Raw genomic sequence first — 27,918 nt, 5'->3', positions numbered from 1 at the left:
TATTTGACGGATGAATTTTTTTATTTTTTTTGCCAACCCCAGTGCCCTCCCCTGTTTCTCACCTTTTTTTTTGCCAACCCCCCCCATCCTTTTTTTTGTGGATGGGATATTAGATATTAGAGCCCCCTTGTTTATCCCCCCCCCCCTCGGCGGACATATGTTCCCCCTGGCTGGGGATGAGGCAGCACTCTGCCCTGGCTTGCAGTAGTTAATGCTGAGACCAATTGGTCTACCGGCGTTTTTTCCCCTGCACACTTGCGCAGTAGCAGTCGAGCACTGCGCCTGCGCAGTGTAGAGGAACTGACCTCATGACGTCAGACGTCACTGGCCTTCCAGCGGGCGTCTAACGTGGAGTGTGTCTGGGAGCCTATTTAGCGGTCATTTGACCGCTAAGTGGGCAGGTTACATGGTCTCTCCCAGGGCTCAGCTTGCGGCAATCCTTACTATCAGGTAATTTATTTGTGGTGGACCTATTGTTTGCTGATATTGCTTATAACTGTCTGGCGGATGGGTGTTACAATGATCGCTATCCCTTTGCTTTATAGACACAAACGCTGCAGCATATTCTCTGCTGGTTTGGTTCTGTTGGGCTTATCAGCCCAGCTCCCACTCTGATACTTATATAGATGTAACCCTATGGCCTTTACCTATTGTGCCTGGGTAACTTTATATTAACAAGGATTTTGGTAAGCCTTTTCCTTATTTGTTGCTTTTCCTTGTCCCCTACTCTTGGTAAAGGGTATGGACCTTGTAATCCTTCTTTTTTTTTTTCCCCCGTTCACATGCCCCTTTGGGTGTTGGTATTTATGTATATATATGTATGTGTGTATATGTATACGTGTATATATGTATATATGTATGTATATATATATATATATATATATATATATATATATATATATATATATATATATATATATATATAGGTAATTTTTTCCCCCCTCCCTCGGTTCACTTTATAATATCTTTTAAAAAAAAAAAAAATTTTAACGATTTAATTTAATATAAATTTATTTTATCAGAGCCGGTTAACCAATCCCCCATGTCCACCGTAGGGGGAGTATAGGGGACCTCCTGTCCGCAATCCGGGCAATCTGGGGTGAGCTGATCTCTTTTTCCTAATTGTATGATGAATCTGTCTATATACAAATGGTTATTTTTATGTTATGTTGCTTTTGTTTGCTATTCATTAAATACTACCTACTATGTTTTGTATAGATATCCTCCTGGAGAAGCGGTTTGTCCTGCGAAACTAGTAGAGGAAACCCTGTGCGTCACTAAGTTTGAACTCTCCCTGTGGAGAATTCGTCAGGAACACCTTTATTGTGGTGTACACATTATTGTATTTTAATGAGTGATGTTTTTTACTTTTCTATGTGTTTATTAAATAATACGAAATTTTAATAGACGTTTTGCTTTACTTATTACCAAGTACCGGTATAGTCCAACTTACGCTATTGTGGTTTGGAACTGCTTAAGGGTTAGCGTGAGCAGCTGCCCCAGCACTTCCACACCAATCATTTATTTACCATCTTTTTATGAAAAATATTATATTTTTGTAGCCAAGTCCTGGGGCCCCTGAGTCCCAATGGTGACCTCAAGAGTTAGGGACAGCTGACATCCTTCTGTGTAGGGTGGTTTACAAGGTATGGTGAGTGTAATGCAAGGTAGATTGGTGGGCGCCAGACACCTGTTGAATGCAAAGAGATTTATTGTTTCATAAACAGAAGTGTGGGAGAAAGGGTTGGGGCCAGGACACCCTTAAGTAGATACATTGTTAATTGGCAGACTCAGAGACTTCAATAGGTAAACAGCCATGCAGGGAAAGGTACCTAGCCAGACACTACATATGAATGAGTAGAAACACTGTCTCCTATGGCAACAGTCTTGTAACAGTTTCTTAAAAAGGTTGCAATGAACTCCTTCACGTCTTCTACAATCTTCTATTGTAGAACTTCCACTGAGCCCTCAGTCTTTCACTAGACTTAGTGATCCACTGCCACTGGATCCCCCGAGCTCTTCCAATTTAGCACTCAGTAGCTTCCTCAAGCATCACCCCTGCTTCACCGCTGGGTCCCTGGCTTGCAACTCACAGATACTCCTCAAGCTTCACCCTTGCTGACACATTAGGTCCCTGGCTTGGCACATCACAAGCGTCACCTCTGCTGTCCTGCTGGGTTCCTGACTTGGCACTTGCTGAAGTTTTCGCACTTTTTCACCATCCCTGGCTGACGAAGTCTGCTCTGGTACTGGCCTCGGCTTACTCACAGTGCTCTCCGATGGCGAGGTGGATGGTCCTTTAATGGCAACAGTTTTCCCTCTACCTTTTGACCATGACTGGTTCCCCGGCCGGCGGAACCATTTCTTCTGGTTGGACTGCAAGTCACTGTCACAACCCTACACCGCTCTCTTGCTTCTGGATAGGCCCTCAGAAAGCCTAGCAGCCAGATGTCCCCGAGATAGGCTCAAGGCTTATGACATAGCAGCCCAGGGCATTATAACACACATTCTCCAAGAAAGTCACCCAAGTGGCACAGAACTGCAATTACCTGACTCCACCAAAATAAATAGGCTCTCCCAGCAGGCCAAAGGACCCAAGAAAATCCCTGCCCATTGGCTGAGACACCCCATTCATTCCTAATCTGTCCTTGCAATTCCCTTGTCTTATCTAATGCCAGCAGATACCCGGCCATCTAGTGACAGAAGAGAGAAGTGCAGCAATTCCAGAATTACGGCGAAATCAATTGACCTCCTATCAATTAGCCAAGGCAACTATCACTTGGAAAATAAACTTGATAGCAACCCTGCCTAAACATCAGGGGGCTACATAATGTTTTTGGGGTTTTGCGTCATTTTCTAGCCACAAATGCAGATTTTAAAATGTGTTTTTGAGAAATTAAAATATGGCTCCTGAGTGGAAGTAGTTAAGCAATCTTCAGACCTAAAATGTCCATTTTAATGTGTGCAGAAAATGTAAAAAAATAAAAAAAGATTAAATATGTAAAACTAGCTGGTTATGGCAGCAAACACTACCACACTACATTGTCCTAAAAGTTTAACAAAATATTAACAGAGTGCTCAAACACACTTCAGAAACCACAAAACCGCATTGCTTGAAGCCTCTCCCATTCCTGTATCTACCAAAATATTCCTAAAACATAAAAAAAAATAAAGACTTCAGGTATGTGTTTGGTAAAAAAAAAATGCTAGCATTAGAACAGTACAGGAACACTTGAACGGGCAGCAAATGGAAACAGTAAGCCCTTGCACACACGGTCGGACATTCTGACCACAAAATCTGTCGGATTTTTTCAGACGGATTTTGGCCGAAACTTGTGTTGCATACACGCAAAGTTGTCGGAAAATCCGATCGTTCGGAACGAGGTGATGTACAAAACGTACGATGGGACTACATAGAGGCCAGTAGCCAATAGCTTTCGTCTCCAAATTTTTTCTGAGCATGCATGGCACATTGTGTGTCGGAATTCTCTACACATGATCGGAAAAAGATTTTGTTGTCGGAAAATTTTTGCTACAGCTCTCAAACTTTTTCCGTCGGAAATTCAGACAAAAAGTTTGATAGAGCCCACACACGATGATATTTTCTGACAACATAATCGGCTTTTTCCATCGGAATTTATGACCGTGTGTATGGGGTATAAGACAGGTTTTATCCTGGTATAAAAACTCTAGTTTTGGGGTGACTTGGGATTCTCTGCTGTAGTCAATTTTTTCTTACTTTTTCTTTACATATTTCATTATTTTTGCTTGTAAAGGCCACTCCTGCTCCAGTCAAGCAAACACAATTCAGGGACGACAATACAAACTGGGTATCACTTTGAGGAAGAAAAAAGTCCTAGGCCTCAATACCACTTTGTCCCTATGGAAAAACCAAAAGCACAGACACTTGCCTTGCAGAGAAGCTGGCTACATAGATTATCGCTTTGTAGGGAGTAAAGAGAGATATTGTGGAGACAAATGCTGGTCCAGATCCAGCCCCCCAAATCTAAATCAACTGCAAAGCTTATTTAAAAATAAAGGTTTTGCTAAAAAAAAAAGAAAAAAAAAGAAAGCAAAAACCTTGGCCCCAGCTTCTGGGGCTTCTGAAGGGCTTGGGTGATGTCACCATACCTAACTGATGCCTCCTGGTAAAGCTGAACACTCATGCCGTGTACACACGACCAGACTTTCCGGCAGACTCGGCAGTCCCCGACAGACTTTTGGCGGACTTCCAATGGACTTTGCGAACGAATGGACTTGGCCACACACAATCACACCAAAGTCCGACGGATTAGACTGTGATGACGTACACCCGGACTAGAATAAGGAAGTTCATAGCCAGTAGCCAATAGCTGCCCTAGTGTCGGTTTTTGTCCGTGTGACTAGCATACAGACGAACAGATTTTTCGACAGGACTCGAGTCCGTCAGAAAAATTTGAAACAGGTTCTAAATCTAAAGTCTATCTGATTTTTCGACAGCAAAGGTCTTATGAAGCCCACATACAGTTGAATTGTCTGACAGATTTGTTCCGTTGGACCTTTGCTGTCGAAAAAGTCCGGCCGTGTGTACACAGCATCAGAAGTCTATGGGATTGTGCTCCAGCCTATTGCTGGGGCCTAGTCTCATGGGCTTTCAGGTGCCCAGCTATCCTAGGAGGCAGTGTTGAGACACAGTGATGTCAAAGGCAAAGGTAAGTGTTTATCTCTTCTTTCAGCAAAAACTTTATTTTTATATCACCGTTGCAATCAATTTAAGTTGTGGGGGTGGGGAAGCATTCAATAGATTAACTGTGTGTAATTAAGTATTGTTTATCTACCGTGATGGTTTTAGTTCACATGCATTTTAATAGCATGTCAATATGCCTACTCCCTGCAGATTCTGAGTAACTGGAGAGAGGAGAAATACCAAGATGATGTGAAAGCTCGCCAGATGATGCATGAGGCTCTTCAATTACGTCTGAATTTGGTAACTTTTATCTCAGTAATACAATATATACAGTATCTCACAAAAGTGAGTACACCCCTCACATTTTTGTAAATATTTTATGATACCTTTTCATGTGACAACACTGAAGAAATGACACTTCACTACAATGTAATGTAGTGAGTGTACAGCTTGTATAACAGTGTAAATTTGCTTTACCCTCAAAATAACTCAACACACAGCCATTAATGTCTAAACCACTGGCAACAAAAGTGAGTACACGCCTAAGTGAAAATATTCAAATTGGGCCCAATTAGCCATTTTCCCTCCCTGGTGAGATGTGACTCATTTGTTTTACAAGGTATCAGGTGTGAATGGGGAGCAGATGTGTTAAATTTGGTGTTATCGAGGTTGAAGGGGTGGGGCGTCAGCCTGTCAGTGCTCAGACCATACGCTGCTCACTCAATAAAATTGGTCTGCATGGCTTTCAGAAGGAAGCCTCTTCTAAAGGCAATGCACAAGAAAGCCCGCAAACAGTTTGCTGAAGACAAGCAGACTAAGGTCATGGATTACTGGAACCATGTCCTGTGGTCTGATGAGACCAAAATAAACGTATTTGGTTCAGATGGTGGCAAGCGTGTGTGGCGGCAACAAGGTGAGGAGTACAAAGACAAGTGTGTCTTGCTTACAGTCAAGCATGGTGGTGGGAGTGTCATGGTCTGGGGCAGCATGAGTGCTGCCAGCACTGGGGAGCTACAGTTCATTGAGGGAACCATGAATGCCAACATGTACACTGACATACTGAAGAAGAGCATGATCCCCTCCCTTCGGAGAGTGGGCCGCAGTGCAGTATTCCAACATGATAATGGCTCCAAACACACCTCCAAGACAAAAAAAGCTGAGGGTAAAGGTGATGGACTGGCCAAGCATGTCTCCAGACCTAAACCCTATTGAGCATCTGTGGGGCTTCCTCAAAGGGAAGGTGGAGGAGCGCAAGGTCTCTAACATCCACCAGGTCTGTGATGTCATCATGGAGGAGTGGAAGAGGACTCCAGTGGCAACCTGTGAAGCTCTGGTGAATGCCATGTGCTAGAGCAGGGGTGCCCAAACAGTGGCCCGGGGGCCACATGTGGCCTACGGAGCCCCCCGATGTGGCTTGTGACCTCCTGTTCTGGGATGGCGGGTTTGCAAGCCCAGATTGCAGTTTGCCTACCCGCCATGGCAGAGCATCAGTGTTGTGAATGAAGCCAGCGGTAGACCGCAGACCATCAGGGTCTGACCCAATCGGACCCTCCAATCACCTCTTTGGATGGCAGATGTAAACAGACTTGTGTCCGTTTATACCCGCCTACCTCCAATCGGTATTGCTAAAAAAACAGAAGTGGATCCATCGCCTTGCATTGTATCAGAGGGCCCATAGAGAAGAGTGGGCTGTGTCTGCTTTCCATAGGCAGAGTGGATGCGGAGCTGTCATCTGCCCACTTTGCTAATTGTGGCCCACAACTGGTTACGAAGTCGCTTAAATGGCCCTCGCTCTTTAAAAGGTTGGGCACCCCTGCGCTAGACGGATAAGGCAGTGCTGGAAAATAATGGTGGCCACACAAAATATTGACACTTCGGGCCCAATTTGTAAGTTTTCACTTAGGGGTGTACTCACGTTTGTTTCCAGTGGTTTAGACATTAATGGCTGTGTGTGTTTTGACTTATTTTGAGGGGAGCGCAAATTAAGACTGTTATACAAGCTGTACACTCACTACTTTACATTGTAGCAAAGTGTAATTGCTTCAGTGTTGTCACATAAAAAGATGTAATAAAATATTTGTGAGGGGTGTACTCACTTTTGTGAGATATTGTATGTATATATATATATATATATATATATATATATATATATATATATATATATATATATATATAAATTTATATTATCAATTTACAAAATCCAAAGTGAACAAACAGAAGAAAAATCTATATCAGATCAATGTTTCGTGTTACTACTCTTTGGCTTCGAACTTTCTAGTACACACAGTGCTTTGCGTACAGTTTTTGAAGGAACTCATGGGTAGGTTGTTCCAAACATCCTGGAGAACTAACCACGGATGTTCTGTGGATGTAGGCTGCCTCAAATCCTTCTGTCTCCTCATGTAATGCCAGACAGACTCCACGATGTTAAGATCAGGGCTCTGTGGAGGCCAAACCATCACTTCCAGGACTCCTAGTTCTTCTTAATGCTGAAGTTGGTTCTTAAAGTGGTCGTTCAGTCTGGCAAAAAAAAAAGTCTGCAGCTAAAAATTCTGTAATTGCTGATTTGTAATAAAAGCACACTTATAGTACCTGTCCTGGGATCCAGCTCCGTCTTCACCGGGGCTAGTTCTTCACTAGCCTTCGGGTTCCCTGCACTGGCATCTTAACTGTGGGCAGCCGGCTATGCTGCTTTCAGCTTCACAGCCGGTTTCCCACTCTGCATGCTTGAGGTGCCCAGCATTTTGTGAATGTTCCTGCAGTCTTATGGGACCTGTGACATGTCCCAGAAGACTGCTAAGTACTTGAGAGGAGGGGTGGAGGAAGACTTAAAGTGGAGTTCCACCCAAAAATTGAACTTCTGCTTTAAGGGAAGGTGACCCCCTGACATGGCAAATCTTTTTTTGGGGTGGGGAGTGGATACCCCCTTTTAGAGGCGGGGTGGGGAGTGGATACCCCCTTTTAGAGGCTTCCAGCTCCCACTTCCTTCTGGCGCACCCTCGGCGCTGGAAGGAAGATCACCTCTTCCCCCTTCCTCTAGGCAATCATCTGGGACATGTCACAGGTCCCAGATGATTACATGGCCAGTCACAGTGCGCGTTGCGGCTCGCACATGCGCAGTGAGTGCCCTGCTGTGAACCCACAGCCGGGCACCCACAGTTAAAATGCCGCCGAGCGGAGAGGGAGATGAGCGGGGCTTTGATCCCCAGCATCGCTGGACCCTGGGACAGGTAAGTGTCTGATTATTAAAAGTCAGCAGCTGAAGTATTTGTAGCTGCTGACTTTTAATTTTTTTTTTTTCATTTTTTTAAGGGGAACTCCGCTTTAAAATGGAACATCCCCTTTTGGGTGAAATTCCACTTTAATGACTATGGCTGTATGTTTGGGGTCATTGCCCTGCTGCAAAATAAATGTAGGGCCAATCACACACCTCCTTGATGGTATGGTATGAATTTCTCAGCATTAAGGTCACCATTGATCAGGCAATGTTGAAGACCGTAGATACAGTGGATGGCCAAGGAAACTTAATGCAGCAAATGAACGATACGTCATGCTTACTTCCATTCAACATCAATAGATATCCAACAGTGCCATTAGCACAGAACTGGTGGAAATCAGTAGGCCACAGGTATACCCATCTGCTTTCCAGAGAAATCTGCCCAGAAGTGGTCTTAATGGAAGAATTGTGACCAAAAAGCCATAGCCACGATGTGGAAACAAGGCTAAGCGACTCATCTATGCACAAAAACATAGGAACCGGGGTGCAGAAACATTGCAGCAGGTTCTCTGGGCTGATGAGCCACAATTGAAATGTTAGTAGGAGGCAGTTTGTTTGCAGAAGGGCTGGAGAGCAGTACAATAATGAGTGTCTGCAGGCAACAGTGAAGCATTGTGGAGGCTACTTGCATTTCTGCAAATGGAGTTTGAGATTTATTCATGATCAATGGTGTTCTTGATGCTGGGAAATACAGGCAGATACTTATCCATCATGCCATACCATCAGGGAGGCATGTGATTGGCCTCAAATTTACTTTGCGACTCGTTAGTAACCTGGCAGGTCATACTGTTAAGGGCCTGGACCCTCACTGTAGCAGAAAAGATTGCCCTGAGGTGTCCACTAAACATTCATCTGGTTAGACAAGTGTGAATATAATCAAAGTCTGCCAACATTTTGTTGTCTGTTCAGTGTTAAAAAGGCTGAGCTCTGGATTCCACTTGTAACTTGGCAAATATCTGCCCCCCTTGGAAGTACTGACCATTGGTTTTCTTACACTTGACATGTCCGAAGAGGGATACCATCACATTCTAGTTATGGTTAATAACTTTACAAAGTCTGTGGTGACAGTACCAACCCCGCGACCAGACTGGAAAACTGTTGCCCAGATGGTGCTGAAGCACTTCTGCCTTCATTATGGCTATCTACAGAAGATACGGTCATTCCAAGAGCCCTGTTTTGAAAATTTGTTCTTTCAAAAATGGTGCGCAAACTAGGCATTAAGAAGTTGCACACTACCCTACTACAACCAAGGCAATGGGACATGTGGGAGGTTCAGTCGCACGGATATGGATGTTTATTGCTTTGTCGTCCTTGGGGAGACTGTCCTTACTGGCTGAGTGATCATCAATATGGAAAATGAGGGGAAATCTCCCCAATGAATTACACAAACAGCAGTAAAAACCAGACAGTTGTCCATACTGTGTTCAAAACGTAACAAAATAAAATTTAGTCAGATGTTTAACTTTAATTCTAGACTTCTCAAATGCCTGCTGTCTTTTACCTTCTGCTGGAGGAAGTTTGTGATATTTTAACAGTTACACCATTTAGTGCCTATTACATGATATGTTTATTCTATTCTTCATGAAGAGTATTATTATGACTAGCAGTCATTTCATTGCAGCATGATGGGCATTGCATTGCAGCAGAATGCCTCTTGAACACTGCAGATTGAAAAAGCTCAGTACAGCTTTTTTTTAACTGAGCTAAAATACAGCCCATTCATTGTAATGTGCTGATGCACACGAGAACGTAAACAAAAGCCGTGCATTCTTCAGTAATAAAAAAAAAGAAAGAAAAATCTGCTTTTTGGTCAGTAATTTATGCCTCATGTGCGCAAATGCCAATTTTTATATTGTGCAGAACGAGAACACGAGAATTTTTTTTTTCGCATTTGCGTGAAAATGCATGAGTGCATGCAAAAATGCAGGTAAATGCACGAAACACATACAAAAAAAAAGTCTGAAGAAGTAGATGCTCAAACAGGAGTATCATGTGCAAAAGGCCTAATATGGGACGATTGAGGATAAATCGGTCTCCATACTGTATTGTACAGTATGTTCATATAGTGTTTCTCTTTGTTCTGATAAAGGTTGGAGGAATGTTTGACACAGTACAGAGAAGCACACAGTGGACTGCAGACTGGGCTGTTTTACTTCTTCAAATAATTACATCAGGCACAGTTGACTTGCAAACGAATAAGTGAGTTTTACCTTTTATACCTATCCATATAGTAGTTCTAATGTCCTCTTTGGAAATCTGGTTCTTTTTCTGTTTTGCCAGCAGGGGGAGTGCCAGACTATAGGATGTAAGCTTCTGAATGAGCATTGGAAGGATGTTAAAGAATCACATAGATTGACAGCAAACTATATCTTTACTGTGTGAATGGAATATGTTTTACAGAGTTTAACAACTAAATTTCTTATTTCTGCAAGACATAATGAACATTTTTCAAAGGCACAGGGACACACTTACCAGTGTTTTTAATACTTTATTTAGTTTGGAATGGTTGAGTCTCCCGTATAAAATTGGGAAAATGTTCCTTCTCCTGTAGACACTACAGGAAGTAGCATAATGCCGCGTACACACGTATCAGACTATCCGGCGGACTTAGTCTGTCGGACTGTCCGCCGGACTTTCCGAACGAGCTACCTGCCCACACATGGTACTTTTGCGATGGACTAGGTATCCGCTGTACTTTTGAAATGAACGGACTCGCCCACACACACGGAGGAAAGTCCGTTAATTTTGAGCGCGGCTCCAGGTAGCCGGGACCAGTGAAGGAGGCGTTGCTGGCCCCGTCACCTGGTATGGACTTAAAGGGGAATCCCTATGCCGAAAAAACGTTGTGGGGGTCCCCCCCTGGGTCCATATCAGACCCTTATCCGAGCATGCTACCCGGCTGGCCAGGAAAGGGGGGGGGGCGAATGTACGCGGCCCCCCCACCCCAAAGCACGTTGTCCCCATATTGATGAGGACAAGGGCCTCTTCCCGACAACCCTGGCCATTGGTTGTCGGGGTTTGCGGGCGGGGGGCTTATCGGAATCTGGGAGCCCCCTTTAATAAGGATGCTGGGACTGTGACATCATAATGGGTGGGGACATCATCCGGTGACGTCCCTATATAAGTCGCCGCACGCCACGTGTCCTGTCATAGTGACCGGAGACAGCGATGAGGCAACATCTCCAGAAGAGAAGAACAGAAGAACAGAAGATGGCGACAGTGGCAGCGGCGACAGAAGACCGGGCCACTGCTTGTAAAAGAGCTAGAAGAAGGTGCGGTGGCCCGGGAAGAAGAACTGAAGAGGGGACCAAGACCCCCGAAGTCGGAAGAAGAGGGCGGCAGAGAAGAAGAAAGGCAGGCTCCTCCGCTAGTAAAAGAGCTAGCAGAAGATAGCGGATGAGTCCGGCGAGAAGACCCCCGAAGACGGAAGAAGACCCCCGCAATAGCAATAAACTATTTTAACCCTTGTGTGTTGTGGTTTATTTTAATTTTTTTCACAGGTGAATGGGTAGGGGTACATTGTACCCCATAATCATTCACATAGGGTGGGGGGCCAGGATCCGGGGGCCCCCTTATTAAAGGGGGCTCCCTGATTCCGATAAGCCCCCCGCCCGCAGACCCCGACAACCAACGGCCAGCGTTGTCGGGAAAAGGCCCTTGTCCTCATCAACATGCCGCGCGGCCCTCCCTTCCCCAAGGCACTCCCCATGTTGAGGGCACGCGGCCTGGTACGGCTCAGGAGGGGGGGCGCTCACTCGTCCCCCCCTTTCCTGGCCGGCCGGGTAGCGTGCTTGGATAAGGGTCTGATATGGACCTAGGGGGGGACCCCCACGCCGTTTTTGTTCGGCGTAGGGATTCCTCTTTAAGTCCATACCAGGGGACGGGGCCAGCGATGCCTCCTTCACTGATCCTGGCTACCTGGAGCGGCGCTTAAAGTGAGTGGGAAAAGTCTGTTCATTTCAAAAGACTGGCACACACACGGTCGTACTGTCCGCCGAAATACGAGTCCGGCGGACAGATTGATGTGCAAAACTCCAATCTTAGTCCAGCGGACTTTTGGGTAAAAAAAGTCCACTGGAGCCTACACATGGGCGGATTGTTCGCCGGACTTTTCCACCAGATTGTTTGATCGTGTGTACGCGGCATAAAGAGAACCCCCATTAAGCCAAGTTTACACTTGCTACCAATTGGTGGTAAAAAGAGGCAGTTGAGTGGATTTACTGCAAACCATTTACCCCCCAACCCCCTCCCACTGCCCTTCTTAACCCAACACAGCAACGGGAGGGTTTTTACATGTGCCACGATGCTTTGTTTCACAGCCACTGCAAAAATTATACTCTTTGTCATATACATGAACTAATCCACCACACTACAACCTCCTGCAACCTCATGCAATGCATGTGATTGTAGAGCTTTGGTGTGGGCTTTACAGGATTAAAATAGGCAGTAAGAAGGTGGCATATTGGCACCCAGCCACCTGTCAAATACCCTCTGAAAAACAATCATGGATGGACTGTGGGGCAGGAAAGGCTGTTGCAACTGTAAACAAGCCCTTAGTTGTCATCAGAACAAATGTCCACATTGGACAATTTCCACACTAATCCTCCCCAGCAGATAGGGGTTCTAACTCCTCATCATTTTACAAATCTAATAAAAAAATGTTTAATTTAGATATGTCTGAGATGGTTCACATTACTCCATAGTAGGTCATGGTATAGTTAGTAGTTAGTTACATTTAAACAATATAATAATTTTGAATACGTTCAGTGTCATTCTGATCCAGAGGCTGTAATCATTTCTAAGTCACTGCCATGAAGAAAGTATGCAGATCAGGAGTTTTGTCTTTAGTTGCTAATATTCCAGGTCAGTGACTCAACCATAATGAAGGTAGAGAAAGAAAGGCAAATAGAATGTTCAGAAAGAGGTCAGCAATGGCACCCCCCTATTTCTCTCATTGAAGCTTTCCTTTACTCAGTACTGGTATTGAACAATGCACACTTGTATTTTTCTAGAACACAGAGACATCTGACAGCACGTTTTTCCTTTTCAGTGAATTATTCACAACTGTTCTTGATATGCTGGGTGTCTTAATCAATGGAACCCTTGCCTCTGATCTTTCCAACGTGTCTCAAGGAAGTTCAGAAGAAAACAAAAGGGCTTACATGAACCTAGTGAAGAAACTAAAGGTTAGTGAAGAAACTGTGTGTAAATGAAAAACATAGGCTTGCTGCTTTGTGTACCAATATTTCACAATACCAGGTGTGAGATAAGTCAACCATTTGGAAGCTATAACACTTAGTTACAGTATCTCAAACGAGAGTACACCCCTCACATTTTTGTAAATATTTTATTATATCTTTTCATGTGACAACACTAAAGAAATGACACTTTGCTACAATGTAAAGTTGCTCAAGAGTGTGCATCTTGTATAACAGTGTAAATTTGCTGTCCCCTCAAAATAACTCAACATGCAGCCATTAATGTCTAAAGCTGGCAACAAAAGTGAAAATGTCCAAATTGGGCCCAACTGGCCATTTTCCTTCCCTGGTGTCATGTGACTCGTTAGTATTACAAGGCCTCAGGTGTGAATGGGGAGCAGGTTTGTTAAATTTGGTGTTATCGCTCTCACTCTCACCTCATGGCAAAGAACTCTTCTAAAGATGATGCACAAGAAAGCCCACAAACAGTTTGCTGAAGACAAGCAGGCTAAGTACATGGATTACTGGAATCATGTACTGTGGTCTGATGAGACCAAGATAAACTTATTTGGTTCAGATGGTGTCAAGCATGTGTCGCGGCAACCAGGTGAGGAGTACAGAGACAATTGTGTCTTGCCTACAGTCAAGCATAGTAGTGGAAGTGTCATGGTCTGGGGCTGCATTAGTGCAGCCAGCACTGGGGAGCTACAGTTCATTGAGGGAACTATGAATACCAACATACATACCAAAGGTGATGGACTGGCCAAGCATGTCTCCGGACCTAAACTCTATTGAGCATCTGTGGGGCATCCTCAATAGGAAGGTGGAGGAGCGCAAGGTCTCTAACATCCACCAGCTCCAGGATGTCATCATTGAGGAGTGGAAGTGGACTCCAGTTGCAACCTGTGAAGCTCTGGTGAACTCCAAGGCAGTGCTGGAAAATAATGGTGGGCACACAAAATGTTGTCACTTTGGGCCCAATTGGGACATTTTCACATAGGGGTGTAATCACTTTTGATGCCAATGGTTTAGACATTAATGGCTGTGCGTTGAATTATTTTGAGGGGACAGCAAATTGACACTGTTATACAAGCTGTACACTCACTACTTTACATTGCAACAAAGTGTAATTTCTTCAGTGTTGTCACATGAAAAGATATAAAATATTTACAAAAATGTGAGGGATGTACTCAGTTTTGTGAAATAATGTATATACAAACGTGCCTTGAAGCCTCATATTTCATCTGGCTTACTTCTGAGCCACGGTGTAGATTTTCCATAGGAAATCTGTTGTTGATCTGTAACCTCTGATATCTTCTGTTTAAATGATATCCAATCATTGAATATTAAAGGTTTCATCTTATGAAAAGTCTATAAATCTGGACTAATTAAGGGATGAAAGCTCTTCCTAGGCAATTATTTTAAAAATATTTGGGGACAAAGGATTGTGCATTCTCTTGGGAAGAAATATATCCTATATTTTAACTTGAATGTCACTTTATTGGTGGGAAAATTAGATCAGCTGAACTAATGATCACCATAAGACAGACCTTATAGATACTATATGAGGTAAGGTCTGAAGAGTGTCTGAAATCAGAACATGTAATTGTAATTGTGAAGGAATCCAAGCTGCCAACTTCCGAGGAGATCATTCTTTCCACATACCTTATAAAGTCGCATGCTCACTCTGAGTGGTGGAGTATTTGGTTTGCATCGATGTCTAAAAATTATGATATGTGCGCAAGTTAGAAAATAATGGAGAAGATCCCTTTTAATTTGCTTGGAGGAATCATAGAAGGTAGGAAGATTTGGGGGTATTAGGGATCCTGTTCCCAACAAATTTATGGTATGTCTACAAGATTTTATCCCAAAAGAGAATGACCAACGTATGATTCCCAGTTTTGGGTCATTGTACTCAGGGCCGGTAAGCACCTCTAGCATGTTTTTGGAATAGATGAATCTATTTTATGTAATACCCTAAGACATCGATACCACTTTGGGAAAATTGTATAATTACACTCCTGCGCCCCGGACGAAATGGAGGTCTTATGGGTAAATGTCATTACCTTGTCCCAGTCTCATTCATTAGGGGAGATACAGCAAGTAAGATAAGTTTTGAACACATCACCATTTTTCTAGGTAAATATATTTCTAGAGGTGCTATTGACATGAAGCCACATGCAACCTATGCAATCCATGAAATAAAAAGAAACCAAAACAAATACGTTCAGAAATAAAGTTATTTGTAATAAAATTAAATAACATATGGAAAAGGTATTGAACAGAACGGGAGGTGCAAAAAGGCCTGGAAAGCCAAGACACCAGTTGAAATCTATGTCTATCATTTTAAATTAATATCAGCTGGTTAAGTCTCAACTAATGTCCTATAAAAGGATGTCTCATTAAAGTGGTTGTAAACCTTTACAAACCACTTTGACCTACAGGTAAGCCTAGATTAAAGCTTACCTGTAGGTCCAAGAAATATCTCCTAAACCTACACGGTTTAGGAGATATTTACAAAAAGACAGGTACCGCCGTCTACAGCGCATGCGCCATAGACAGGGGCGCACAGGCGCACTGAGCATATCGCTGCTAACGGGATATGCCGTTAGTGGCGACTCCCGTGCGCATCGCTGCTCCAGCGCTGTGAGTGGCCGGAGCAGCGATACCCGGAAGAAGATGGACACTCCATGCTACAGGGGACAGCAGTGACATCGTAACACATATGCATAGTAGCCCATTATACTTTACCTTTGCAGGGAGACAAAGAGGAAGTAAACCCAAATCACCATGCAAACAGTGAAGTTTGGAGGTGGGAACATCATGGTGTGGGGCTGTTTTTCAGCATAGGGTACGGGCAAGCTTCATATCATTGAAGGAAGGATGAATGGAAAAATGTACCATACCATCCTTGATAAGAATCTGCTACCATCTACCAAGATCATGAAGGATGGACATTTCAGCAAGACAATGATCCCAAACACAAAGCCAAGGAAACTCACAATTGGTTTCAAAGAAAGACCCCATCAGATCCTCCATAGCTCTCTATCGAGCGGCAGATGTTAGCGGACATGCGTCCGCTGACACCTGCCAGCATCTGATACGATCCAGCCTGCTAAAAAAAGAAGGATGGGGATCCCCTGTCCGTCTGGTGGATCAGATCAGATGACAGTCAGATGCAAACAGACAGGCAGTCTGTTTCCATCTGACTACCCCATCGAGAAGTGCAGGCTATGCAGAGCAGACACAGACCTGTCATCTGCCTGCTCAGTGGGGACAGATCCATTGCTGAGCAAGCAGATCTGCTTGGCAGAGTCTGCCCCATCTGCCCCGCCCCATCTAGGGGCCTAAGGCCCCTTTCACACTAACGTCCCGTTCAGGCCCGCCTGTCAGTTTTTCAGGCGGACCTGAACGGGTGCTCCATAGAGCTCTATGGAGCGTCGGATGTCAGCGGTGACATGTCCGCTGACATCCGACCCGCTCCGATCCGAAAAAGTGTGACGGAGGAAAAAGCTATTTTTCCATCCGTCTGCGGATCGGATCGGGTGACGACGGGCACTGCGGTCCGTCGTCATCCGATCTCCCATAGGGGAGAGCGGCGCTGTGACAGGTCCGTCCCTGCACAGTGTGCAGAGACAGACCTGTCATCTCCCTGCTCAGCGGGGATCGGCGGAGTGATCCCCGCTGAGCAAACGGACATCCACGGGGCGGATCAGAACTGATCCGCCCCGTGTGAAAGGACCCTAAATCACATTTCTCTGCCGTTTTGCTTTGTTTGTAAACAAAGCAACTGGGTATTTTCCTCAACATTCATAACAGACTGTTATCCTTAATGAGGGACTGGTATGAATTAAAAAGAATACATAAACTGCATGCATTTCCCCCCAAAATCCATACCAGACCCTTATTCTTAATGAGGGTCTAGCATGGATTTTATGGGGAAACCCCAGGAAGAAAAAAACACAAAAGACAATAAACTGAAAGCAAGGTTTTCACCCTCAAAATCCATACCAGACCCTTATCCCAAAATCCACACCAGTCCCTTATCAAATAAAAGGAGCATAGGCTCTCCCCTACCCCCCTCCTGAACCATACGTGACCACATGATGTCAACATAGGGGAGGGTTTCTTCTAAGGGGAACCCATAACAGTAGGGCACCATGTCCCCGTGTTGATGAAACCCATCTCCACATTCCAGGCCCAACCAATGTAAGAATCTGTGTGGGTAGACTTTTCAGAATCAGGAATATGGAGCTCTCATGACCATGTTTAGTTAGTTATTCTACCAGGGATGCCCACTGGCTTGTTTAAAATTTGAAATAAGCTGGTTGGCATTGGGATAGTTGGTTGGATCCTAGCAACCAAGGATGTTGTGTGACTGCCTACATCCTAGCAACCAATGATGCTTGCAGCTCACACAGCACCTTTGCTTGCTAAAATGCAGATAACCAAGGCCTCACAGCACCACTCGTTGCAAGTGGCCTAGCAACCAGTGACGTGGGTGGGGAGTTGGCCCTGACTGGAAAGTGACATGACCACTAAATTAATGACTTCCAGCTGCAGAAGTTGGAGGTTCAGGTGGACAAACTGGTTAAATTTAGGCATTTTAGTATGCCCATTTAATAAGCAGTAAATAGCTTGTGTCAAACTCAAGGTCAACCCGAACTTGAAGCTCATCCCTAATGGGCCACTGTTTTATCCTCCATGATGATCTCACTTTAACCCCCCTGGCGGTATTCCCGAGTCTGGGTGGGGGTGAAAATTCAGTATCATTAGGGGTAACCCCGAGCCAGACTCGGGATCGCATTACAGGATCCAGGATAAGTATGCTTACCTTATCCCCTGGATCCAGCGATGCCCCCCCGCTGTGCGAGCGGCTCATCCTCCGCTCAATCTATCATGGAGCCGGGCTCCGTTCCCTGCGAGCATTGCAACGCATGGGGACGGAGAACTGCGCCAAATTCAAAAAGTGAAACACGCACATTACATACAGTATAATGTAATCAGATTACATTGCAGTATGTAATTATTTCACGTCCCTTTTGTCCCTAGTGGTCTGCCCAGTGCCCTGTATGCAGTTTTATATTATAAAATCGGTTCTTTCTGCCTGGAAACTGGAGATTGTCCATATCAACCAAAACTGTCCCTTTACAAAAGTGGTTTTAGACCCGCTAGAAAACACCAATAATAAATTAGAATCACTCGCAGAATTGAGCGATAGTGATTTGTGGGGAGATCCGTCATCAAATACTGCAAATTAATGATAGTGACAATTCTGCAACTGAGCAAATTTCAGTGTTTTTGATTTGATTACATTATTGAATAATTTTTATTATTATTATATTATTATTTGGTATAATTCTTTATAGTTATTTATTATATTTTAATTTATGATTTTGTTTTTCAAATTTTATCATACCCGGGATGTTTAATAGACTCTGGTTTGGACAGATTTAAGAGAGTTATTCCTAAGAATTACAGGCCTACAATATGAAACGCCAAATTTCCATGCAAAATAATTGTACCACTTTCAGCACCAAAAATCTGAAATAATCGTACCACCAGGGAGGTTAAACGATATCTATATACAACAGCTATTCTGTTTATTGCTAACCATTAATAAAGAGTTATTTTTAACAGTTTGAACAGGCTTTAATATTAGAAGTGGTTTTGGTATTTGACTGTAAAACTATGATTGGAAGTTCTCTTTCCAGGATAAAGTGTATATATGTGTTTGGTTGAGAAACATTGTGTTCATTTGTTCTTTTGTCACTTTTCTTTTTTCCTAGAAAGAACTAGGTGATAAGCGATCAGAGAGTATTGATAAAGTCCGCCAGCTTCTGCCATTACCAAAACAGACTTGTGATGTTATTACTTGTGAGCCCATGGGATCTCTAATTGACACAAAAGGAAACAAAATTGCAGGGTTTGACTCTATTGATAAGAAACAGGTAAAATAAATATTTACTAGTTTTGTATAATTATTTGTCTTTTTCTGTGGTAACTTGCATAAATCCCGGACAGGCTTTTTTGTGTGTATACCATGCTGTACAGGATAATCTTGCCTAAGGCATGTTAGATCATGCACAGGACCAGAGATTCGGTCATCAGGTCAAGAAAAAGAGACCTGCACACCCCGCTGCATATTAATTTGTGTTATTATTAGAACAATTGTACAGATGATTGTATTGAAGAATTTAAAGCAGTACCGGGACAAATCAAATTACTTACTTTGTGTCCCTGTGTTGTTTTACCACCTATAGACTGTTGTACAAAATGTTGAGGTCATCCACACTGCTAGAAATGAACCTGTAGCCAGACTTTGCATACTAAAGTATTTACATGTTCTGAACTTGCAGTAAAAGTACTTCCATGCAGAGGCCCAGAAAGCAGAAAGCCTAACTCTTTTCCTATTAATTTCTGTTGCACTAACTTGCTAGCCCTAAGGTGTAAACACAGCTCATGTGGGCGTGACCTCTTTGCACATGTGGAGTATTTATCCTCTTATGTATGCAGACAGGACCGCGTCATTTGAAAGTCAACTTTAAGGCGGAAGCCCAAATTAGAGATGAGCTGTACAACGTCTGCAGTTGTGCAATAAACAGAGTCCCTCTGTAAAATATGCTGTCCTATCTCACTACACACCTTTGCTTGATGAATATTGCATTTAGGAGGGGCAGTGCTGAGTATTTGTCCTCTCCACCACTCCAGCATAACTCTGCCACCTTACCATCAGTCCAACCTAACTCTGCCACCTCACTCCTAGTGACAAAATGATGCATGCACATAAGTAACTTCTCACTATCCCATACCATGGGGCTGGATAAATGGAATCTCCATTTAGACCCAGTTACTTTTGGGGTAACTGACCGCTAGGGAGGGAACCAGATACCAACCCCCTTGCTACCGGAGGACCTGTCACCCAGGCATAGTACCGCACCTCGATATCTGGCTGCTGTTTATTTCCACCAGGCCGTGGTTACAAGTGGCTACTATTCTCGCTCTCTGACTCTCCTGCTAAATTAACCCTTTGTTTTGGCCTTAATCTTGTACCCGTGTGTGTTTTACAGGCCCTGTTCTTCCGATATGAAGCAGGCCCCATTCTTTCGATGTACCTCCATGCCCCCCTTTACAGTAACTTCAGACCAGACATGAAACCATTCATGAAACTTTGCTGTGCATTCAGCAGCACAGTTCAACGGCACACTGTACATGAGTCCAGTCTTAACTATCTAATGCAGGCTGCCCAGGCCCATACCATCCAGAGAAGCAAAGTCCATTCAGCAAAAGTGTAGTGATGGTAGGTTTCTAGTCCAGGGAGAATCCCAGCGGAGTGATCCAGGATAGGGTCACGTGGTGAAGCAGGGCTATATGTTGCAGCAGTCTTTCCTCTGAAATCCAATTTTGAAGATAGAGAGAGAGCTACTCTGAGCCTTCCCTTCGTATTTATGTGGCTTACAACAGCGGGCGGGACCCAGAAAGCCAGGGAAAGAGTCTAGACACAATTAACCCATTCACAGCCTGAATTAACTACATAGCTGCAAAGTGCAAATAACAACAGAAATACATTCAATGATACCCCGCAAGGACCTGCTTACACACAAGTGTTTCTAAGCTCTTAGGTACAGACTTAAACTCAGCTCAATTCTTTGTGTTCTTTGAGGATCTTCATATATGTAGAGATATGAGTTGTTGAATGGAGTGTGTGTGTTTGCGTGTCTGATTAAGTGTCCTGCCATGGAATCTATCCTGATCCTAAAAACCATTTCAGACAATAGGCTCATAAAAATTATACTGAGCCCAACCCAAAAGATATGACTTTTTTTTCCATTTATTGAAAAAATCTATTGATTGATTCACTTCAGCCCCAGAAGATTTTACCCCCTTTCTGACCAGAGCATTTTTTACAATTTGGTACTGCCTCGCTTTAACTGGTAATTGCGCGGTCATGCAATGCTGCACCCAGATTAAATTTGTGCCCTTTTTTCCCCACAAATAGAGCTTTCTTTTGGTGGTATTTGATCACCTCTGCAGTTTTTATTTTTTGTGCAATAAACAAAAAAAGAGTGACAATTTTGAAAAAAAAAAAAATATTTTTTACTTTTTGCTATAATGAATGACAAAGATATCTGACTTTGCTATTCCGCTGCCAAAAAGCCCCATCGGGGAAATTCCTTTCTTTCTTTTGTACAATTTGTATTTAGGGGTGTGCAGCGCTTTCCACTTTCCCTCTAGGTGTCTTCTCTTTCCTGTTTTTGCTATAATGAATATCCCCAAAAATGTTTTTAAAAAACAAATGTCTTCATTGGTTTAGGCCAAAATATATTTTTTTAGATATTTTTGGTTAAAAAATTCACAATAAGCGTATATCGATTGGTTTGCGCAAAAGTTATAGCCTCTACAACTATGGGAAATATTTATGGCATTTTCTTTACTAGTAATGGCAGTGATCTGCGATTTTTAGTGGTACTGCGACATTGCAGTGGACAGATCAGACACTTTTGACACATTTTTGGGACCACTGGCATTTATCTCCATTCTGGCTCTTGTGCCCGCGATTTCGGTTGGCCCCCGCCGTGCCACTGGTGCGTGGGCCTCTGGTGGCTTTTGAAGGAGACAACGTACCCATATGTTGTTTTGCACACCCGTGCCATTTTGCCTAAGTATATCGATGTGAGCCGGTCGGCAGGTGGTTAACTTTTGTGGGTTTAGGTAATATCACTTCCAACCACTAGGCATGTCTGAGGGCTGGAATACGCGATCTGAAATATCTGTTAAATGATATGTTCTATTTTCATAATATGTATGGTGTATATATATTTGTATAGTGGTGCTGATGAATATATATATATATATATATATATATATATATATATATATATATATAATATTCAAGAACTCTGGTAACCGGTACAACCAGTATAATTTTAATCATCAATTTCACATAAAATTATGGTATATGGATTAATATATTACTTAATATATTATTATAGATCCTGTTAGTACTTATTTATCTAGGTAAAGACATATGCTATGTGGATATATTATATAGACATGGTCACTATAGATATGTCATTCATAACAATTACTACTCCTGCTGCCCTCACCATTTCCAATGAAAATATAAAAATGCAAAAACTTTTTGAAGACCCTTTGTAGAACCTCTACAAGAAGACCATGAAAAAAATTGAGTGGTGGGTGTCTACATGGCAGATGAGATTCAGTATTGAAAATTGTAAATGTATTCACTTGGGCACCTTGTAGACCATACAAGAAGATTTCAGAGAAGGGCAACGCTATTAGTAAGGGTGGTAGAGGACCAAATTTATGAGGGAAGATTACATAATTTAAGCATTTTCTTCTTGTCACAACAGTAACAATTTGGAACTCCCTCTCACAGTTAAAGCGGGGTTCCACCCTAAAGTGGAACCTCCGCTGATCGGATCCCTCCCCCCCTCCGGTGTCACAATTGGCACCTTTCAGGGGGGAGGGGGGTGGAGATACCTGTCAAAGACAGGTATTTACACCCACTTCCGGGCATAGACTCCCGTGGGAGTCTACGCCATTTCCTGTCTCTGGGACACACACGGGTCTCAGAGACAGCGCAGAGAATTCCTATTGCGCTGCGCGACTCGCGCATGCGCAGTAGGGAACCGGGAAGTGAAGCCGATTCGCTTCACTTCCTGATTCCCTCACCTAGAATGGTGGCGGCAGCAGCCGAGGGCCGAGCGATCGATCGGCCTCGGCTGCCGGCATCGCTGGAACCCGGGACAGGTGAGTGTCCATTTATTAAAAGTCAGCAGCTGTAGTATTTATAGCTGCTGGCTTTTAATATTTTTTTTTTTGGTGGAATCCCTCTTTAAGGTACAAGCTAGTTAACTTCAAAAAGACTTTTAGACAAGTTTCTCAGTGAACACAATAGACAGGGATATGGGAATCAATAGTGATGTGTATACACATACGGAAATATATGTTGAACTGGATGGATCTGTGTCTTTATTCAATCTTACCAACCATATACTGTAACTATGTAAATATTTTGGTTCATGGTAGACTGGGGATGGGTTAGACCATCTATCAAGTTTGTATTACTTTCTGTGTCCCCATTGGGGAAATCTACCCCTTTCATTGTAATGCTCACCATTACCATCAAGAAAGAATATTAAAGGAAATACAAAAATTGTCCTCAGAATAAGAGGTGAACAGAAATCATTATGTAGGAACATGTCTTCCTGTGACAAATGTCTAAGCCCTTGTACACACGGTAGGAAATTCCAATGGAAAATGTCCGATCGGGCCGTGTTGTCGGATAATCCGACCGTGTGTGGGCTCCATCTGACTTTTTCTGTCGGAATGTCCAACCAACAAAGTTTGAGAGCTGGATATAAAATTTTCCGACAACATGTCCGATCGTTTGTAGAGAATTCCGATTGGACAAAGTGCCATGCATGCTCAGATCAAATTATGAGACCAAAGCTATTGGCTACTAGCTGCAACATAGTCCCATTGCAATGAACAAACATCATCACGTTCTGAACGATCGGATTTTCCGACACCTTTGTCCTACCGTGTGTATGCAACACCAGTTTCGGACAAAATCCATTGGAAAAAATCAGACGGATTTTGTTGTCAGAATGTCTGACTGTGTATAAAGGCTAAGAGGGAAATTCCCTTCACTTTGGGAGATTTCTTCTAACTTTGTTTGTTTATTATTAAAATTTCCCCAATGGTATGCAGACGGCAAAATAATAACATGGCAGGAGTTTTAACTCTTCCCTGCTTTATACAAAACTAAAAGAAAAGATTTTGGCTATACATACACTTTAAATAATAACTTTTATTGGTAGAAAAATGTAAAATGTGTGCAAGCTGTCAGAACACTTCAGGTCTTCATGAGAATAAATACACAATGGTGTGCAAAAACGTGTCTGAAACACAGACCTGAGGTGTCTCAAATTTTCGGTTTTAATCTACTCAACCATCTCCTGAGGTATAAAGCTGAAATCTGGGTTAAATACAGATCTATTTTACCTGCCAGAGGATATGCAATTCTTTGCAACCAGCCTTCTGACCCAGTCACCTCTGTCAAACTGCACAGCCAGGCCCTGGAGCACTTTGGTTAAGTAATACAGTCCTGTAATAACCTGGCAGTACTATGCAAAGCAATAAAGTATAATTAGCTTTGGTATCAACCCTTCCCATTCCTAGTGTTGCTTTGCAAAGATTTTACAAAGCCTAATAGCAAGATTGACTGAGGTACCTGTTGATATTCCTATGTAAAAAAATATACAATATTTGTTAAAAAATGTTATAGCATGCCGTGTTTGTGTCATTCTGCAGGGCCTTCAGGTTTCAACCAAACAAAAGGTGTCTCCTTGGGACCTTTTTGAAGGTCACAAGAACCCAGCTCCTCTCTCATGGGCCTGGTTTGGCACTGTTCGTGTGGACAGAAAAGTAATCAAATATGAGGAACAACATCACCTTCTTCTCAACCACACACATCCTAAGCCTAAACCTCCTAGTTATTACTTGGAGCCCTTGCCACTTCCCCCAGAAGAGGAGGAAGAAGAAGATGAACCCAGCACTTCGGTGTATGTAGACCCAGAGGGGAAAACAGCAGATTTATCTGATCCTGGAAAATTGGTAACCGATGAAGAAAAAAAGTCCAAAAGCAGAAAGCGCAAAACCAAGACCAACCCAAGAACAGACGTATGTTACTGTTTAATTCCTTGTGTGCATCTAATTGCCTGCAGAACTCTTGCAAGTTCTAGAGTGCCGGCCACAGCTATTTGAGTTATTCTTGTCACTGTTTACTTAATTAAATGCTGTTTCATGTCCTTTGAAGAGAAGTTCATCAGGGTGGCAGCCATTCTAGAGACAGCTGCTTTCTGTTTGATTTCACTGGGTAACTAAGCAGCCTGTGCTAGGTGTAAGGCCACAGAGACCAGTACACAAAATGTATGTGTTAATGTTATTATTATAAGAAAATCCACCTTGACAGTAAAATTTCCCCTGAACAAAGGTCTCTTTTTTCCTTTCTGGCCCACGATAAATGCTTAACTCAGGCTATCAAAGTCTGATGAATTTCATGCCGTTGACTAGTGAAGGTGCAGGCTGAGGAGAGGTCTGCGCAGACCCAGAGCACTCTGCAGAAATAGGAATAGAGAACAGCACTGGATATCTGGGCTTGTAAGTGTCTGTTTAATTAAAAGTCAACAACTACAATATTTGCAGCTGCTGACTTTTAATTCTTTCAGAAACAAAGTTCCTCAAAGTTTTGCCATTTGAAGCTTTCCTCACTGACAGAAAGGAAAAAGAAGTGATTCATCCAGGTCATATCCCCAACATGTTTCGCCCCACCCTGAGGCTTAATCATGGAGAACCTCAGGTGCATGATTAAGCCCCAGAGGTATGACGAAAGATGTTGCGGACCTAGCCTGAATGAATCGAGCTGAGGCTGCTTTTACCTGCTAACCACTTTCAGGTGATCAGGTGAGGTTTGCGGTGCCTGGGCTATCTCTTCTTACTACTTTTTCCTTATTGTCAGTAAGAAAGCTTCAAATGGCAAAACTTTGAGGAACTTTGTTTGTTTCTGAAAAAATGAAACGTCAGCAGCTGCGAATATTGTAGCTGCTGACTTTTAATTAAACAGACACTTACAAGACCAGAGATCCAGCGCTGTCCTCAGGCCATCATGGATGTTGGAAGCCAGTTTTAACTTTCTGGTGTTTCACAGCCGCCTCCCCACTGCATATGGACAAGACATGCTGAGCTTTTAGAATAGTCCCATAGGTTGTGAGAGGGGAGGAAGGGACCCAAATGTTCGCTCTGCTTGCCTGGTTGAGCAGAACGGAAGTAGGAGCAGGTACTTTTCAGAAATAGGTACCTGCACCCCCCCCCCCCCCCAAAAAAAAAGCTTAGGGGAGGGATGAGCGGAATTTTATAGGTGCTCTGTTCCGTTTAAAGTTCCGCATTAAGCAGCATAACTAAATAGGAAGCAGAGACTGCATGATCCCTACTACATTTATAATAAATTGTGCATGGGAACTATTTTTTAAATATTAGCATACTTTGATAGGTACATTAATCTGCCCTTTGCTCTCACAAAAAAAAAAATACTCATCAGCATCCCAGATCTCTTACGTTGAGTCAGAGCTTGAATTTCCAGCTACCCAGATTTTCAGATACCCTGGCTACAACTAAAAGGGTTTATTCTCCTTACTGTAACATTTTCATTAAACTGTAAAGTAATTTTTTTTTTCTTAGTTTTGGATAGAGTGGAGAGGAATTAGAACACCAGTCAGGTTTCTATTGCTGTCTGTTCCCCTGTTAGCCCTTGTACACACGGTCGGAGAGTCAAACAGAATGTGTCCTATCGGACCGTTTTGTCGGATATTCCGACTGTGTGTGGTCTGCATCGGACTGTTTCCATCGGAATATCCGAAGGACCAAGTTTTCCAACTTGCCGGTAAAATTTTCCGACAAAATGCTCCTGTCGGACATACTCCGATCATGTGTAGCCTACTTCGACGGACAAAGTGCCACGCATGCTCAGATCAAATTCCTAGACCAAAGCTATTAGCTACTAACCTGAACGTAGTCCCGTATAACGAAATAACGTCATCACGTTATGTACAATCGAATTTTCCGACAACTTAGTCCGACCATGTGTATGCAACATCACTTCTGGACCTCTTCTGGAATTAATCCATCGGAATTACTCCAACGGATTTGGTAGTCGGAATCTCCGACCGTGTGTATAAGGAGATGCACCCTCTCTTTTTTGTCTTTGTTTACGGTTATCAGTGAAAGTAAAAGGAAATCCCAAATTTTAGGTTGACATCAGAAAAGTAATAGGGAGGATATTTTGCAATAGAGAGAACCCCATGTTTTGGCTATGAGACAAGAAGTGATGGCAAGAAAAAAACAAAAAACTGACAGGGGTTATAACTATCCCTTGCTTTATCCAAATTAAACAAACAAATTTGCCTTCAATTACACCTTAACATTACTTTTGCAGCCAGACTGCCTATATCTGTTACATGTTCTCTTTCACATAGAATAACTTAACCACTTCAATATCTGGCCTATTCTGGCACTCCTCTCCTACATGTAAAAATCATTTTTTTTTCTAGAAAATTACTCAGAACCCCCCAAGCAGACTTTTTTTAGCAGACACCCTAGGGAATAAAATGGAGGTCATTGCAACTTTTTATCTAGCACGATATTTGCGCAATAGTTAAAAAAAAAAAAAAGTTTCATGAATTAAAAAATAACAAAACAGTAAAGTTAGCCCAATTTTTGTATAATGTGAAAGATAATGTTACGCCGAGTAAATAGGTACCCAACATGTCACGCTTTAAAATTGCGCACACGCTCACTAGATGGCGCCAAACTTCGGTATTTAAATTCCATAGGCCACGCTTTCACATTTTTTACAGGTTACCATTTTAGAGTTACAGGGGAGGTCTAGTGCTAGAATTCTTGCTCTCACTCTAACGCATGGGGCAATACCTCACATGTTTGGTTTGAACAGCGTTTATATATGCGAGCGGGACTTGTGTGTTCACTTCGGAGCGTGAGCTACCAGGAGCGTTTTTTTTATTTTTTTACTTTTTTTTACATTTAATTTTTTTTTTATGCCTGTAGCTGCAGCCATCATTCAGATATCCCTGCATAAAGTCAAGGATGTCATATGACGCCGTGCAGTATTGAAGTGGTTAAGAAAAAAAATATTTAAAATGTGCTGCTTAGCTTTTTTACTTATTTGCTTTTAC

General features: G+C 42.9%; 1 protein-coding gene across 3 annotated transcripts in view; it reads left to right on the top strand.

Moving 5' to 3' along the window:
* MED12L (mediator complex subunit 12L) overlaps positions 1-27,918 on the top strand; it is a 740,921-nt gene that overhangs the window by 629,138 nt on the left and 83,865 nt on the right. For all 3 annotated transcript variants that reach the window (XM_077488157.1, XM_077488156.1, XM_077488155.1), the window contains exons 33-37: positions 4,877-4,966; positions 10,033-10,142; positions 12,994-13,129; positions 18,931-19,092; positions 24,482-24,850. In XM_077488157.1, the coding sequence (XP_077344283.1) occupies positions 4,877-4,966; positions 10,033-10,142; positions 12,994-13,129; positions 18,931-19,092; positions 24,482-24,850 (867 nt within the window). The remainder of the gene's footprint in view (positions 1-4,876; positions 4,967-10,032; positions 10,143-12,993; positions 13,130-18,930; positions 19,093-24,481; positions 24,851-27,918) is intronic.

The sequence above is a fragment of the Lithobates pipiens genome, unplaced genomic scaffold (assembly GCF_037356315.1).
Source record: "Lithobates pipiens isolate NorthernLeopardFrog02 unplaced genomic scaffold, aLitPip1_a1.2 Scaffold_18, whole genome shotgun sequence".
Lineage (NCBI taxonomy): Eukaryota > Metazoa > Chordata > Amphibia > Anura > Ranidae > Lithobates > Lithobates pipiens.
Note: the sequence above shows the minus strand (reverse complement) of the source record. Positions and strands in the feature narration are given on the sequence as shown.